At 34.9% G+C, this 19,362-nt stretch overlaps 1 protein-coding gene across 3 annotated transcripts in view; it reads right to left on the bottom strand.

Annotated features, from left to right (window-relative positions):
- Positions 1 to 206: 206 nt before the first annotated feature.
- The window catches only part of LOC147072614 (uncharacterized), a 205,793-nt gene continuing 186,637 nt past the window's right edge, over positions 207 to 19,362 (bottom strand). Inside the window, exons 4-5 of one of the 3 annotated variants that reach the window (XM_085947017.1) lie at positions 3,839 to 4,737; positions 207 to 1,058 (exon numbers count right to left, since the gene is read on the bottom strand). In XM_085947017.1, the coding sequence (XP_085803143.1) occupies positions 948 to 1,058; positions 3,839 to 4,737 (1,010 nt within the window). In that variant the 3' untranslated portion in view covers positions 207 to 947. The remainder of the gene's footprint in view (positions 1,059 to 3,838; positions 4,738 to 19,362) is intronic. The other 2 variants (XM_085947015.1, XM_085947016.1) reach the window with 2 other exon arrangements.

Genomic DNA, 19,362 nt, shown 5'->3' with positions numbered 1-19,362 from the left:
CGTTCTGCGGAAGTACGTATCAACTCAACGCACATGACTAAAATGAATGGAATCGATTTGGAGAGGCCTTCATTAATTGATACTTTGTTTTTTATTATTTTAAAACAGAATAAAAATTAATATTTCGGATTATCCATGTTTTAGTTTGTCCATTCCTCTCCTCCTCATTGTTATCCCGGATAATTAAAAGTACACTTACTACATGTTATCCAGTAAATACAAAAAAATGATTGTATTGTTAAGAAAACAATGCAACATGAATGAAGCAACGTGTTGAAAAAAATGTATAGGAAAGCCAACGATAATTATAGTTCAATCAAATCATAGGTATTTTACCCATGATTTGATTTGATATTTGATAAAACACAATATATGATATTTGATAAAACACAATATTTTACAATGCTGTCTTTGTCAAGCTTATTGAGAAATGAATATCAAGTATCAACCATGTAAATTATAAGGATTATAAAGATTAAGCCTAAACACCTCTAATATTGCCATTTTGACATTATTCAATATTAAAATCTTATATCACATGTGTACAATCTCATAAATTATATATATAGAAAAAAAAAATGTGTCATGTTATAAAATTTGACATGCAAGATGCGAAACTCGTGATTTTTTCACGTCTAATAATAATCCAAGCATTATAGTGGAAATCACGCTATGAAAAATACATTTCTTTTCATCATAGATTGGAAAAATAGAATGAAAAATAAACATAGTATTTTAATTTTGTACTAATCAGATTTACGAGAAAAATATATAAGACTGATCTAACAAACATTTTACAATATTTTCTGGAAACTCATTGTTGAATATTTTTATACATTGTGAAGAATCAATCACAATGCATTTTTTTTTTGTATACATCCAGCAAAAGGAATGATGATTTTTATTAGTTTCTTCTTGTGAAATGAAATCACTGGTCTGTGGTCTGTTCAGAGTTTGGTGTGCTTCACGCTATCCGTCCAGTAGTTTTGAATGGTCATAGCTTCGAGGGAGTTCAAAAATGAATCATTGTCGAGGCTGTACATTTCTTCCGAATTTTCCTGGAAACAAAAAGAAAACATGCAATAAATACAATGTCAAAAAAAATCTGTTTGAATGAGGCATACTTAAATTTTCACTCATTCAAAGAAACAAACTAACATAGATTCGAGAGATTTAGTTTTTACTTAGAGTTTGGTAGATTAATGATACTTACTTCATAAAATGTGTTTATCACTAATAATTGATATTCATCACATATAAAAACTATTTTACGAGACGTATTTTGCTCATTATTTCATGAATTTCGTAAAGTATGAGTTTGAATTTATTTAATGTTATAATAATTATTGTCATTACTGTGTGGTGGGACTAGAAAAGGAGCTAGAGTCTTTCTTCTATAAGCTGGCGTGCCGGTTTCCCCCCGCTTCACCATCCATCTCGTTCCCTCCCATTGAAAACTTGAACTTTTATAGAATATAGACTCTATGTAATGTAAGAAAGGGATAGCTGGTAAAATTTTAAGTTGTATTTCGTGATAAATTTCAATACACATATTTGGTAAAGTTTCCTAAGTGAAGGAAACAAAACAATTTTTATATGAGACACATATAAATTGTAAAGTGATAAACTCATTTTATAAATTACATTATGGAATTCAAAAAAAAAACATTTCTTTTAAATGGATTTGACCTCTGATGACTGATTTTTAAAAATACTTATTATTTCTGAAATAATTCCTGCAGGAAATAATAAGGGAGATCCTGTCTTTTTCAGTGAGTACTTTTTTACTTATTTATCTTTGTAGTCTTAATAATGGTATGACAACCAAAATAGCGATCGACTAATAAACCACTAAATTTATATTGTTATTTTATTGAAGTCATGATCAATTTAATGATATTTTTCGGTTGTATTCAACAAAATACCATAAAACATGAAATGTCTTACTTGATAATGCTCATTGTATAAATGAAACACTTATTGTGTAAATCTAGAAAAGTATTAGTTCCCCTCTGATCATCTTTAATGTACATTTCTATGCTCCCAGCACCAGCACCAGTTATTTCCTTCCACACTACATATTATAGAGATGGATATAGAGTTAGCACTATACAAAGTTATTTGGAAATACTTATTATAAAACCTAATAATCTAATTTATCATGGCCAGAACGCAATTACTTTCAATATGATTTTAAAAAGCTAATAATACGCTTATTAAACAATATAATATTGTAATTGCAGCATACTAAGACATAGGTAACTAAAACTAAAGCCATATTTTACAAAGAATATATTTACTTTGTGAGTAATTGACCTGTTTTTAATAATAATACATTATTACATTACAAAGGCAAATAAGTAGACCAATTGAATGAGAAAAGTAAATATTTATTTATGTTTTTGCTTATAATAGTAAATTATTATGTAAGTAGGCGCCTCCTAAAATAGTATTGACGTAATATTATTTGAGATGTAAAAATAAAGATCAAAGGGTTATAAGACGGACATTCGATAATAATTCCTAATAATTGAACATTTTCGAGTTATCAGTCAAGTTGTATGCCAGTGGACATTCAGCTCATTAATAAAAAAATGATAGGCATTCCGATTTTAATAATATGTTACGCCATTATGGGAGGGGGGGGTTCATTAAAAAAATATCCATATTTTTTATTGATTTATAAGGCGGCGGCGGGATGGGGCGGTGTTAACAAAATCTGGCAGATGCCGCCGACTTCAACATTTACCCCACCTAATATCCCGAATACTGCACTTTCCATGCACATTCTTCATACCCAGATACTCTACACTTTGAGTCTGGCGATGAACTTGTGACCTACAGGTATGTATAACTAAAGGTGTTAATTCAGCAGCACGAGACGTCAGGGTGCATAAGGGGCTGTGTTTTGAGATGGCTCAGATTCTTACAGGTCACGGAGTCATGCGAGCATACCTGCATCGGTTTAAAATAACATCTGATGGAAATTGTCTATGCGACGACGGAAGCGACCAGGACGTCCTACATTTACTCCTAGATTGTCAAATTTTTAGCAAGGAGCGGCACAACCTGAACTTTTTATTAGAGGCCGGAAGAGATGCACTATTTAATTTCTGTATTGATGTAATAAAAAGAATAAAAATAATAAATGGTGACATGTAATGATGATTCATGCCTTTCAGATCCAGTGACTTCAGTCACATACGATAGGATAAGTATATGCTTAGAATATCAGTCCTATGCGACATTTCTTTTGCCACGGGAAAAACTCGACTACAAATCGCAGTCCTCAGTTCCCAATGAATACGACAAAATATTCATCAGAATCACCACCGCCTTGCGCTACAAAGAGTTTTCTAGGGTTTTTGCAAGGCGGTTTCATAGGCCCTGGCCGAATTCAAATTAGCAATACCCGATGCGGGTAGAAGAATAGTTTTCAATAAGGCATATTTTCTAAACCGGCACTATTTTCATTTGACTAGCATCAAGTAGAGTAGTTTGCGTGCCAAAGTCCTTAAAGAAACCTTGATAGTAAATGCGAGGTATCCACAAAGGCATCTAGAAAAATAATCTACTTGTCATTGCTTAATATAGACATGCCGCATCGGTATATTAAACCAAACATTGAATGCCCCAGATAGATGCACCAATTTATGAGTGCCACAGGTCTTCCAATGGCCAAATGCCTGTGTTGTAGAATAGCGAAAGGAGTGGGGACAACCGGTTGAGAAGGCTGTTTGACAATCAAATCATCCGTCTCATATATCATGGCTAATCACAATGCCTCCTAATTAAATTTACCGGAGACTGTCATGGTTTAATAATAAAGAATGCTTACTCTTATGGTGCTATCGTCGATGTATCCGCTGGAGTCTGGGTTGGAGCACTTGTCGTTGAGGGTTTGAGGCTTGTTGAGGTAACGTCGCCTGTACAGCACAAAGCCGACCGCTCCGGAGAGGGCCACGATCACCAGACACCCAAAACATATCCCAGCTACTGCAGCGGCATCCAGACGGTTTCCTCCTCCATTGTTGATGCCTTGGGCGGCTATTCCGCTTACAACGTTGCCACCGGCCTCTCTCCGTTCCACTGTAGTCTCCAATGATAGCGCCTTCGCAGTTGATACCTCTAATTCTTCAGCTTCGGTTTCATTCACAGTGGGCGGCGTGAATGGAATGGTCATAGGAACAAGGGACGAATCATTCTTTGAAGATTCTTCAGTTTCCGCAACTGACGAGCTGGTATTATTAGACTTCACGGTACTGTTGTCTATCGTTTCTATTGCGGTATCATTTTTGATCGTGTTATTTGCAGGTAAAGTAACGTTCGGCTGCGATGTGGTGACGTTTATCGGAGGCGCCTCCGTGGCTTGAACATCTTCAGCGTCTTCCGTTGTCACCGCGACAGGCGGCGTCGTCGCGATCCTGAGACGGATGGACAACTCGCTCTGTAGTGAAGGAGTTCCGTCATCTTTTGGTGTTTGAGGAAATGTGATGGACACAGCGCGAAGATCGGGCGGCTGCGGGGACGGCAGAACCGGTATCGTCGACTTGGGGAAATGTCCGATGGCTTTCGCCGCGCGGGAGTTTGTGACAGGAGGCTGGCGCGCGCCCAGCGGTATGACGGATTCATCGGGCAGGTAAGCCACGATCGTGGATACGGGTCCAGCGAGAGACACCGGACCACCGTCAGCACTCGTCGGGGTGAGCGTCGCCGGCGTAGGGTTGCACAGGCAAGCTGTAAAATAAATACAATTATAAATTAACAACTATTTTTAAATTAAGATAACCTAATTAATCATTTGTCTCTATACCTTATTATTTATATTAAGACACGCGGCAAGGCATTAAAAAAACAACAATAATTATTATCTTACATAATCTGCAATTCAGGTAACCCACAAACGTAAACAAGATAATATTATTATAACGACAAGTCAATAGACTTTTCACCTTGAGGCGTTATTTATCAAACAAAAGAAACAATTTAATCGTTTTGTATTTCAATATATAGGTCCTGGATTAACAGTACGTCAAATAGATTAACAACTCTATACGGCTACCTGTCTTTCATTTTTTAATATTATTATATACATATCTAAAAAATGTAATCGAATGGACCAATAACATGTTGTGTGAACAGTTGCAGCAGTCGCCAAATTATTAACAATGTACCTACGCATTGTAAGGCGGATTGACTAATCAATTTGATGGGTGAAAAAGAATACAGAAACCATGTAAATAAGTTATGAGAGACACATTGAAATATTTGATGCCGCTTGTAAAAGTAAGTCAGACTATGTACGAGTATATTTTATATATAAACATAAAAGAAAAGTATGGTGGGCTGCTTTTCCACTTTGAAAAACTCGCGTCTGAAAGGCGTCGGAAAACGATAAATAACCTTCACAGGCTTGAGAGTGCATCGCTAAGTTGGAAGAAACTAGAATCTTTCTTACTCACATAAGAAAGAAGTAAAATTTATGAAAAGAAAAAATACATTATAAAACACAAAGCATACTGAATAAAACCGAAACGTTTTAAAATCAATATTGTATCCCTCCCATCACGCTGAGAGTAAAGAGGCGACGTTGGACCTGGCTCGGCCACGTGCTGCGGTTGCTAGAAGAGAACCTCAACCTGGCTTGCCTGTTCTTCAAGCCGACCGGATTCCGGCGTCCTGGAAGGCCGCTAAATACTATCTACAGGGTGTATACGGCGGAGCTACGGGATGCTGGTTTGACCTGGAACGAAGCAAGAAGATTCTTGGAGGCGCCGCGTGGAATCCATATGCTCCAATTAAGGGGCGGATATGGCCGAAGAAGAAGAATACATTATAATATTATAAATAGGTATAATTTTTTTCAGCGTGGATTTTGCATTTGTAAAATCGATGCAACAAACTTGTTAAGTAGCACCAAGTAGAAAAGTGTAAATTACCTATAACGAAAATTAAGATGAACATCAGTTGTCTAAAGATGAGTGACGTTTGATAGGCAGCCATGGATGGATACAGTTATCTGTATATATATTACAAAACCACACATATATTTATTATCTGTTATTTTTATATATTTCTTGATATCACTTCAATGTTACAAGACCTTAACAACTAACTATTCACAGAAAAAATATATCTATGAATTCAGGATACACGAGGAGTTGGTGCGAAGAGAGGCGCAAAGATGTTGAATCTTCTTTCAGATGGAGTAATCTGTAACTTCTCTATAAATATCGCTGAAGGCAAATTCAGTTTGACGCAAGAGCCACTTTTGTATGCAACATAAAATGGGTAGGTTGGTTATAACAGTTTGTATGAAAGTTAGTTGCCCTAGTCGTAATTTTTTGCCTCCACAATTACACGTTTAGGCTCCATCTATATACAAGAAGGTTTTCTATAGGTTTATATGTTTAATAAAATAATGCAATCAGTGGCGTGCGGTCTATATATGCTGTATATTATATGTCTCGTTCTTAAACGATATTTATTTACTATTATACGAAAAAATATCGATATTTATTCATGTTTTTTTTGTGTTTGAAGGGGGAACAGTCAAGCCAAACCATTCAAATTGTTTATGGTTACTATGAAAATAATAACGACATTTTGTACACATGTACACACAAAACAGTTACCTACCTGTTTAAATCCTGCTTCACACATATTATTAATAGGTGTGGGATGATGAGAAAACTACCACTAACTCATTTAAAATTATATGTAACTTGTAGTATGTAGTTTAATCCTCACCACCTAAATATATAAGTACTATCATCTAAATCTGGAATTAAATGTAGCGGTGAAAAGAAAATCGTATAATCACGAGATCACGTTTAGTGTAGAAAACAAGATAATTTCATGAAAATGATAAATGTTACATTCTATAGATAAACAATAATTTTAGTCCTGAAAATTGTGTTACAACCAAAATAGTTATTGACTTAAAAACAATCTGTAGAATTTAATATACCTAATTTATATTACCATTTTGTAAAACGGAATTCTACACATTAATTACACGCTGACACAATTAATATTATTTAGGGATTAGAAAGATTATTTCCGCAAATAGTAACTAATTGTAGTACCTATTTCAAATTTAAAGACATTATTTGTTTTATAAAAAACATGTTAAACGAATTATCAAAAACTAACTTCGAAAAAATGATAGGAATATCACAAAAACACAACTCGATACTTAGGTACATTCGAAAAATAAACCATTCCAATGAATTTTTTTTGTCTAAGCATATGATAAGAAAGTATGAATATTAATAATATGTTGGGTTTATTGGACGAAACTCGTTCTAAACATACCACAGTAGGTACATATTGTGAGAATGTACGAACGCAAAAATGCATGTTATGTTATGTTACCGTTCATTCTTGGACTAGAGTGGATCATGTCGCGACTAGTGTACGGCCATGATTTATATAGTCAATAAATAAATATAATGTGGTATGAAGTGGTTAATTGGATCAATACATAAAACTTATCGTGGGATGTGTACGAGAAAAACAATCGTGGCCCAGCAATTTATTAGCTACGTATTACAATGCGAACTGTTGTACTTTTCTCAAGTAAGTTCGTTCGTTACGAGTTGTCTATAAATATTAGATACTGCAGATGTGACACAATAGTAAATAAATACAGGCGAACAAAATTTAATCGTGACCCTGGCCTAATCAGGCGATTTCGACGAAAAATGCCGACGCGGATAGAATTATTTTTGGATCAGACTAATTCCGTGTATGAATTTCCTGCTTGTTGACCCATTGACACAGTATCATCGGTAATGTATTATATTTATTAGCTATATAAAATATTTTCCCCCCATAATAATATGTCCCGCTCCAATGTGTTGATAACAGACTAGTAACAAGTAGTTTTATTATTTAAAATATCAGAGTGGCTGTACGGTGTTTTTATATTAGAACGAAATGAAGCTTTGGGGTCAAAAGAGGTTTCGTATTCACTACCTAACTCGGATTCTAATATGGTTAAACATACAGAGGGAAACGGTTTTCAAATATTCTAAATTCAAATGACCCGATCGATGCGAGGGAATCATGAAAGGTCATTTACGAGGATTATCCGTCGAATATTTGCTCAAACCACTCACGGTCGGCACGGAGAGGAGACAACACCTAATACACTTATCATTTGATTTCAGTAGCGGCGCCAGTACCTTTGTGATGGTGGGATCAGAGACTAGTAGTACAGTGGAATTTTTATATCAAGTCACCACGGTCCTTTCTGGATCTAAAATCCGGCCCCTGTATTTATTTTCCCCGCTATATTTTCCGCGGCCACAATTCAGTGTGTGTTCGATATCGCGTGGAGTTTTATCAACAGTAAAATGCCTAAGCCTTTGCAGAAGCAAACGAAGAGAATTATTTCGAATGTTGAAATATTGTGAGAAGTAGAAACAGAAAAGAAAGTTTTTAATTCCCGTCAATAGTGCCAGAGATAGAGTATCTTCTATGATAAGTCAACACGCAAAGATCACGTGACGTAGAAGACTTCATATACATGAGTCGCACTGTAGTTTCCATTTCCCCACAAATAATGCTTTAAAATGAACTGAAGTCTATCAATTGTGCGAAATATTAAAACACTTCTAATATTTCATAGATTACGCAAAATTTATACTATCTTCCATTCGTCATTGATTTTGACCGGATATCATCCCCTACTATTGGGCAAATCTACTAGTCACTTGGCCCAAATCTAAATTATACATGTACGCACGCCTTCAGTGACATAACGCATTGCAATGTTACAAAAGTAAAAAAAGATTTTATATGATGAACCATCATTATTTAGAATATTCAGGTGAACAATCATAAACAATCGCTATTAACTGAATCAGACTGAAAAGACCCCAGTCGTGTACACTCATTTATAAACAACTTAATGCTGCCAATGCATATAATATATATTTTTTTTATATAGTTACACATTAAACCCGACTAAAAACGTTCTAGAAACGCGATGATATTATTTTTGAAAATGTAAGCAGATAAATGTATTTGGCAATGGTCCGCCTACCGGGATTTGTCCCAGCATCCTGCCGGGCCAATCCCCAATTGGTCCATTTGAACACCTAAGGTAGAGGTCTGTTAAGATCTACGCATATAAATTATATTAGATAGGTATATTGATTAAAGAAAATTTGGTACGTTTAATCCTGTCACGGTTTCCTAATCCCATACTCAATCGATTATCTAAACTAAACGCACAAATGAAAATAATATATTAAAGAGAAACTATTGGATATGAATCGTTGTATTTTCTGCAACATTTCCTGGTTAGGGAAAATTCTCTATTTCAGTAGGTATGCTTCTTGACTGTAAATACATATGTATATGTACGTTCAATAAAAGTTATGGAGCCGTCAACCAGATGACGTAATACGATCCGCCAAACTAAACAACTCAGAATAAGTTAGATTACATACTTTACCGGATTATGATATTATTTTGTTTTATAGGTCATCGTAAATTTTTCTTAACACTCTCTAGCACCACAGAGAAAAATATGCTACAAGCTAAAAATAATATACAGAACGAACACACAACAGGTGTTCCAGACAACAAAAAATAGCTAATTAATCAGAAAAAACTTAAGGGCCATATACATGTTATATAATACTTAAATGTATTTTTATTCAAGACACAGATATCAATCGGTTGTGCAGAGATACTGTGTGTTCAGTTTTTATCGAAAATAATATATTATAAACAAAACGCGTCTGCACCATACCTTTATTACATTTATGCTGTACAATTATTGCACGCCCCAAATAGTATCATCCATAATAATTATTATGTATTTTTAGCTCATTGATTTTCAATATATTCGAATCATCCAAATTCAATTTTCATATAAAACTAGGATAAACTTGGTTTGCTGAATCAAAAGAGATCATCGTTAATGGCACTCATCTCGGGCAACAAATATCAATTGACAGGTACTCGTAAATGATTGTACAGTGGCACCATCAGCGATTCGATTCGTAGGTGACGTGGTATTATTTTCAACAATATACATTTCATTGCTAGCAAGCATTACTAATAGAACTGCGAACCAACTTGGTATAGAGCGCACCTGAATAGAATGTTCAAAATAGATCTCCCATTATTGCTTGTTCAACCAATGTGTGCTACCAGTGATCACATATACATTTGGAACACGGAGCCTTAATCTAAGAGAAATGAAAAAAAAAACTAGTAGCGCAAGATGGCCTTGAAAGGTGCATGTTGGGCATAACGTAGATTTTTTTTAAATTATTTTATTGCAATTTTTACACATAGCAATTTATTTACTTTTATCCCGAGAGAAGTAAAACCAAACACAATATTGTTCACTTATTTACATTATTATTATATTTCTCCATTATTGTATAGGTAAGTTACTCTTTAGTAGATAATCATTTAAATAATTACAAGATAAAAAGAACTTTTTATATACAAGGTTTTTAAATTTTCTGTTATTATTATGCTCAATATGCTCAAACTTGTACTTAATATGAAGTAAATAAAAAACAAACAAGCAAATATAGAATACTGAAATGTCATTTTGATTTCTATAGTAACGCACGTATATATTAATAATTTAGTTGCTAGGACCACCCCCTTAGCAACCAATAATAGTAACTAGTTTACATTTTACGGATTTTTCTGAAATAACTTTCCATACAAAACAGAATTAACTGAAAATGAATTCAATTCTGCTTAAAGATGGCTAAAGATATTAAAAGAATGGCATCGTCTTCTGATATATTCTAAAAGTTTCAAATGTCTATCTAGTCAGGAAGTCAATCGTCTTCCCGACTAGTCAAAAAATCGATTGCAAGATTTGTACTGGACAACAACCACCGGACAAACAAGAATACGAGCTAATAAAAACGTTGTAAAATAAGGCACATGCAAGTCCATTATAGTGTATAATTATTATTTCATCATTGAATATTCGCCACTAGGGTTGAGGATACTAATGATTATATAACCGAACAGTATTTAACAGTTAAGATTTGTTTCCATTTTCAATACCGAATATATCGGTATTGTCTGATTTTTAAAACCGGTATTTCAGTATCAAAAAATTCTGGAATACCGGTTTTGAAATACCGATATTGCAATCCCTAATACGAACATACTTACATAACTAAGCAAATTCTGTATTAAGTTCAAAAAAATAGTATGTAATGTTAGTTTTCGTCAAATGTGAGAATATTTGTATTAATTTAAACACAATTATGAATTACGAGCAGTGTGCAGTCACCGGAAAATGTATATAAATTGCTCATTTTGTATGAGGAAGATAGCGTAATGAATGTTCCAATACGCAAACAGACGGATTTAAGAATATGAATACATTATAAATTATATATATGCATTAACATACAACATATGCCGACTAAATCAACTGTACCAACATATGACATAACGCGCATTTCTTACATTACTTCATTATTAAGATACGCATTTGGATATATTATAACATAACATCAGTAAACCAAGGTAAATTTTGTATCAGAAACCTTATACATAATTCTCCAAACACGTTTTACCACCCCCCCCCCCCCCCTGCTTTAACGTGACAAACTAACTCACGTTGGATTTTGATCCCGTCTATTCACGTTGTCTTTTGATACAGAGTGTGGCATATTAGTCCAATTAGTCCAGTCAATGACTATATTGTAGAATGTAGAGTGCATGGAATAATATGCCACAATTGTTGACTTTGAATTCCCAACGGTTTCCGAGATATACGTTATTTAAAATCGATAATAACCAACTGTCTCCTCTCCTGCCCATTTGCTCGTTGACTGCCAATTATCGTTGAAAATTATCGATTTTCAATAACGTATATCTCGGAAACCGTTGGGAATTCGACAAATATGTATAGAAACAATTTTATTGGAAGTTTAATTAGCTTTCATTTTTATTTGAAATATTTTTTTCTACGCGCACCGTTTCTGAGATATAAGCGAAACATCAAAAAATGGGACATTTCGACCCCTCTCCCGCCTATAGCTCACCTACCAGGGGCGGGGACTTTTAATATGTTTACTCACTAACTACTCCTAACAAAGTCCTGAAGTCAAAAAAATGTGGCATATCCCATGCAGTCTAAACCCATCTTTTGAGCACTCATTGACTGGACTATATGTATATTATCATCTTGGTCACGCTCGAACTGGATGAAGGTATTTCCTTGGTGACTTCACTTTTCTCGGTCTATAGAGGTCTGTAGGCAGCGTTACCAATTTAGCGATATTCTTGCCAGATCTAGCATTTTTCGATAGGCAGCTTGCAAAAAAACGCATCTGGCTTGTGGCGTTTTTTGATGCCTCCAACAGCTTTAAATGTGTTGAAAAAACGCTAGATATTTAGTTTATTTATTTTCATGCGCATCAGATTTCCGTGCAGGTATGTCGGTACCTATTTTAGTGAGAAATAAAACAGGATGAAACAATTTCATGCATTATTTAATGATTTTGTATCGTATTCCGTATATAAAATAATAATTTTAAATTAATTGTTCATCTAACGGTATGTTCTTTAATTCTCTATGCCTGTCTTACAAGAAAGAAGCTCTCGTCTTCAAACACGAAACGAAACTTGAACGCCGTTGACACAATATAGGTATTAATTGTTGATGTCAATTTTGAAATACATTTCTCATAAAATGTTTGATTTTTAAATATATAGACATTTTTTCGATTTTTGCATTTTTTTTCGATACGCGAAAGCAAAGTTATTAACTTCGTTCTTGGTAGAATAAGTAAATGTACTTGCAGTTTTATTTTCACAAAATCTACCGTTTTTTCCTGCCAAATAGCTTGTTTTCATACCCCATCTGGCATGTTTTTGTCAACTACAGTTGGAAATACTGTCTATAGGTCAATGTATTTCTGCAAACTTGATTATATTATCGACATTGGGCTCTTCGTTGGGTTTTAGGACTTTTAATGTCTCCACTAATCACCATAGGGTAATGAGATTTGTCCAGGATGAGCTGTACCCAACACTTTCGTTTGCTTCCTTGCTATTTCGATCCCTGTGCGGCATAACGCACCATGCATCTCTAAAATTGTAAAATTAACAAACTTATTATAACGGAGATAAACAAAGGTTTAAATAACAACGTTGCTAAAAAGGAGCCACCCCTATTTCTATACGGCCACCCATGTGTTCAAATATTATGTGTTTGGAGTGTAACAGGCATACACACACATTACATACGTATCTAACTAAATCCCATTCCGATCTATTTCGAAGTTAAGAAATGTTTTTTGAAAATGGAATATTAGTATAGGTACTATGCACAAAACGTCGGCCAATAAACTTCGCGGCATTAAAAAAACCTCCACGTACAAATTCTATTTTCAAAAACGTGTCCAACTTTTACTCTCACACAAAATAATAAAATATATTATGTACATCTACCTTTCTTGTCACCCAAGAACACAAACGCGATCGCCTTAAAACCTTGCACGGTGGTGTACTTACAATAATCGTAATTGGACATAAAAATACACCATTTACAAGCAAAGTAATGGAGCACTATTGGTCATTCGCAGGTCCAATTGAAACTGATGCCGATCGTCTACCCTTGATATTACAGTGAGTAGGTATGAATTTTGAATACGCTTGTAGTCAGTCCGCACGTGCAATTGTCAGGGGACGCCTTGTATATTATTAAGTACTTATACGAGTTTTGAGAATTAGAAACGAGGATACAAATGGCAGAATACGTCATCAAGTAGAATATGGATAAATATTCTTTGTAAAAATCTGATTATTTTCAATAATATTTATCTGTAATTAATTGATACCTTGATTTAAAACACAATAACCAACAATAACGCAATTTGATAGGCATTTAATGTTAAGAACTATTAGTTAAATTCGTCGTAATCAAGTAGAATTCCCGTAGTTGGTAAAGCAAATTGGCGCGAATCCAGTAGTTACATGTTCAAGTCCCGCCGGGCGTCGTATTTTTTCCAAAAAGATGTTTTATAGTATGTACGAGTATATATATATAATATATATCTGAAGTGTTTTCAAGTTATGTAGGTATATTAAAAAAACATTGGTAAGTATGTAAATATTTTCTAAATTGTGCATAAGTATGTAGTTGATAATGCTAAGTAGATGAAATACGTGTCGTATGTGAATAAGAAAAGTTATTGTAGGTATAACTTACAGTTGCAATAGTTTTCGAATACCAAATAGCTTCAAACATTTACCAATATTTATTTTTACAGGTGCGCACGTCACTGGGTGACAGTCCGGCGACACGAACGTTTTGAGCTGTGTTTACTTTTCAGCGGGAACTTTATTAGAAAAAGAAAAGGTGCGCAGAAAGCAGTGGCGGGTCAGTCGATTGAAAACGCGATCGGAATACCGGTGGCGCTCGTCGCGTCGAAGATTTACGACGCGAAGACTTGCCTGGACGGCGGGTACTTGAGCCAATTACTGAACTACTGCACGCCACGCCTTTCCATTTCAATCGGAGGAAAATAGAAGTCAGTGAAAAGAAAATTGGCCACCGCGTTTCATTACACACGAGCGATCGCGGCTATGGTCTACCTATTCTTCAATATCATGCCCAATCGTGGCCTTTGATAGTTTGAATATTCACTGTCAGATCTGTTTAAGGCGATCACTTTTTTCAAAAAAAATTTTTTTAAAAGCATGCCTAAAGCAAAAAAAATCGGTGTGTGTACTTATGTACGCGCGTTAGAAGTTATACTTCTTTGGCGTAACAAAAGAAAAACAAACCTAGTAAAAAGATAACCTAGATTCTTCGACTAGCTCTTAATTATTTTGTTAAATTACACAATCAAAAAAAGGACCGCTTATTGGAACGCCATTGGTTTATTTCTATACACTTTAACTTATATTACTAAATTATATAATTATTTATGGTTGTTTTTATTTTTAAAGTAACAACTGCCACTATGACGTTTAATAATTTGTTAACGTAAAGAATTGCAAATGGCCGACAATAATAAATTCGCTCCCTAGGCAACGGGACAATTCTAAGCTATAATATTATACTGTATAATCGTCACGATTGGAGTATCATACTGTGGCGTAATGGTAATGCGTTCGGCTGATAACCGAACAATCGGTGGTTCGAATCCAATCAAATGCGTTTATTTTTGTGTGAAAAAATAAATTATGTGTTACATGTCACACGCCAAAAATACACTCTGATCTGATTTTCCAAAACGCGCCTGAAGAAGTATAACTTCAAAAAGCTTACTCTTTTCTCGTTAAACGTATTATTGAACTTATTTCTTCTTAACATCAGTACCTATTATTAAAACTACAATGTGTTACGTTTTACGATATAATACGAGCATCGTAGCATTTTTGGCCAAATCCGAAAACAGCTGTAAATGTTAGCTGTATATTAGAGTTATAGATATTAACAATACGTGTACAAAATACACCAATAAGGTATATATAAAGAGGGTCAGTGTGTTGTAATTATGCTTGGAAGATACACGTTACAGACAAGACAGTGAACAAACGAGACTAATACCTAAATGTATGGGTAAACATGTATTATCCTGCAGTTGGCAAGATTACGTGCATGAATCAAACAAGTTTGGAAGCTTCTGAATTCTAATGCGCAAGTAAGATCTGCGCCTGCGCAGTAGAACGAAAAAAGAGGATCTGCCGGTAAAAAACTACTCATTTTGAGGGTAACCGATTTTCAATACGTCCTGTCATAAATAGCACTATAAAATGACAACATCGCATCTCGCTTACTCTTGAAAAATGAGATTGGAGAGACAGTCAGCACTTTTACGTGTAAACAGTTATTGTCAAGATATTTTAAAATAAGCACTATTGCTGACAGTAAGAAAGTGTATGGGTAAGCATGTATTATCCTGCAGTTGGCAAGATTGCATGCGTGAATCAAACAAGTTTGGAAGCTTCTGAATTTTTGCATGTGACAGTAAGATTTTATCGATTTGCGCCACACCGTAGAACGATAGTGGCGAACCTGCCGGCAAAAAAACGAATTTTCAGGTTGACCGATTTTCACTAGCTGTCAAATAGTACGAAATAGTACCATAAACTGACAACATCGCGTCTCGCTCACTCTTAAATAGTGAATTGGAGAGACAGTCAGCACTTTTACTTGTAAACAGTTACATAATTATATTGTCATGATAGTTTAAAATAAGCACTATTGCCGCCAGTAAATCCATGGACATATGTACAGGCGCTTGTTGTTTTTATTTAATAAAACGCAATTTTTATGTAGCACTTATTCCACTTTTAATCAAGAGATTAGGACCGGTTTCGTCCGCCTCAGAGGGACATTTTCAACTGAATACATTTTTTTAAAACAATATTTATCAAACAAAATCCAAAGCGATAGAAATAATATAACAATAGGTACATAAATAATTATCCGTCCAATAATACCTTCCCAATAACCGATTAATTTAAAACTAATGAGGTTGAACATTAATAGCTCCATTAAAGGGCGATCGATAGAAAACGATTACAAAAAATTATAATATTTTTTTATGTTTCGTAAAAATAGAGAATATTAAATTAAATTAATATTGAAACTATACAAATAGGTATATACGATATTATTGTATTTAATATAAATATATATTTTTAAAATGCGTACAAATTACCACTCGGTGAAATGCTGGACGAAGAACTTGTATGTCATTCGGTCTCAGTACCACCTGTTATTTGAATAAAATGTCCACGGCCATAATGTACACGTACAGTTTGCAAGTTACCCTTGTAGTGCGTGTGGACCGACCTTCACGGGAAAAATGTACAACAATTTGTTTAGTTTTGTAATTAAACGATGTACCAATCATCGGTTAATCCGCTTTCACGCCAAGCCGATATTGGAAAATCAAAAAATCTGCTGTATAAATCTACATTATTTTGTCGACAAAAAACATTCAAATTCTACAAAGTATATTATCTATGTTAAAAATATATGGAGACGACAGAAATGTCAAACAAATAAGGCAGTGGTGCTCAAACGTTGTTATTTCACGGCACCCTTAGTAGATATAAATTTATTCACAACACAATAAAACATGAATGGAATGGGTGGGTACCTAAGCGTGTTTTTTGACCACATCGTTTAATAAAATATACATTTTTACTAATTTCGCTTATAAAAACACAAATTAAATTATCGAAAATGATAGAAAATCTACGTAGGTACGAGTATAAATAATAAAAAGATTTTTTTCCCGACACAGGATAATATGAATATGTATGCGTTTTATAATATATTGATTGTAGAAAGGAAAAAGGAATTAACCCTCAGTTTTTCAAAATAGATTTGTGTCCAAATGATGTTAACTATATATCTATATTAATATAGCTATTTTAGAATAATTATAAACTAGAAAGTTGGCATAATTTGGCCACATCATGTCGCACTCTTCCTTCCAAATTTCCGGTAAGCAATGCACTGGCAGAAAAAACGTCCTAGCTCAAGAAACTCGGAGAATGATAAGAGGTCAAGCACTACATCTACAGTAGCGAGCATGGTCCCCACAAGGGGTGAGGGGGGGGGCCTGACAGGGGTTTAGCCTGGAGGCCCGGCGTGGCGGCTCAACCAGCTAAGTGAGATATAAACACACATCACTAATTTCTTATAATCGCAAAAAGTCGCCTGCGACGCTATTTTACTTTATTATAATATTAACTATTTAAAATGTGTGATTGTACGATGTACGTAATTTGATGTGATATTATGATGATTGCTATACTCACTTAAATGATAATTCACGTGTAGAATTTATTTTATATTTATTTTTAGTGTGTTTAATGACTTTAATATAAATGGCTATTTTATCCAATATGGTGAGGGGTCGCATGTTACTTGGGCACCACAAAAGGTGGTCGGGATCAGTGCTTCATATGCTGCCGAGTGCCGACAGCTCAATTTTATTTGGGAAACGCTGCGTGTAGAGCAACGCAGTACGCTTAACCTTAGCGATAGGACGTGGGGGCCATGGTAGCGAGATAGGGAAAAGATGACTAAAATCATGACCGATTCCGATAACGGATATGGAAAGAAGAATTCTGCCCTTTCACATTACCAGGTTTTGACCATATGGAAAAAATCTAACGGCGACATTCTTTTAGTGGCGTGAAGAAGAGCATGGTCATTTTCACATTACACGGCGACGGTTAAAAACCGAAACGGCGCCGTATAGCAGCCGTCTATTTCACTGTATTCACAGTGCCCGGAAGGATACCGATGACTCAATGGCGTTAATACGCCTAATAATAATAAGCATAATAACAGCACAATACTCAACCACAAACAGTTTGTGACGAAAAAAACCGTGCATAAACCGTATAGTGTGAAAAGAGCGATAATTTGTTGCCGATTCGGATTTTTACCGTTCGATTTTTTCCGTACGGTTAAAACCGTATCGCGTAAAATAACCCTGACTTCGATGTGATGGAAATTATCGAAGAAAACAACCACGGAATTTTATGAATTTGCCATCGTGACCTTGCTCAGAGCATTCAATCAGAATTATATACCTATAGTATAAACGTTTTAAGTTATTCTAATGGGCCACGTATTTTTCCGTCCCACACGCGGTGTAAACGAGAACTCTGCCATCCCTAGGAATATTGACATAGGTATTGTGTTTCCCTGATAAGTATTTTATAAATCGGGGATTGTTCGTTTTCCTAAGGTGCAGAACTAACCTGCCATTGGTGATGCCAATTGGGGGGGGGGGCGGCAATAACTATGTTCAACCAAATCGCTTCGAATGTTGATATATTCCACCTACGTGAGGATGAATATAATTAATAGGTGGGCGTTGTGTTATGAATTCTTAAAAAAGGGTCCACTTAGCTCACTCGGTGTGCTTCCATGCTTAATACTTTATAATTTTTGCTCCCGATTATTAAGATAATTAACAGGGACACACAAGTCAATACTACCAACAATGGCAGAGCTCTCATTCACAACACGTATAAGTCGAAAAAATACGTGGCCAAATATTGATATCTCTAGCATTTAAATTACCTTAATAAAGTTATCACCATAGTGAAATACTTTCGTCAGTCAATGTAATAAGCTGTGTTTATAAGATAGAGAGTCTGATTAGAGAGAATGAAGTCCGTCAGAGATGTGTTTTATCTCCTCAGTTATTCAATAAATATATAATGAGGATATACCTGATACGTAATTATTGACCATTGCCACGGCGGAATAATAATTGGCAATCGGAAAATAAATACCCTGAAAGTCGCAGTTGATACTACACTAATTGCTGCTGATGAAACAGAACTCATTGAGCAGCTACACCGAGTAGA

The sequence above is a fragment of the Rhyacophila brunnea genome, unplaced genomic scaffold (assembly GCF_057557595.1).
Source record: "Rhyacophila brunnea isolate RB1 unplaced genomic scaffold, BYU_Rbru_1.0 scaffold_2, whole genome shotgun sequence".
NCBI classification, from domain to species: Eukaryota; Metazoa; Arthropoda; class Insecta; order Trichoptera; family Rhyacophilidae; genus Rhyacophila; species Rhyacophila brunnea.
This window is presented reverse-complemented; position numbering and strand designations above follow the sequence as displayed.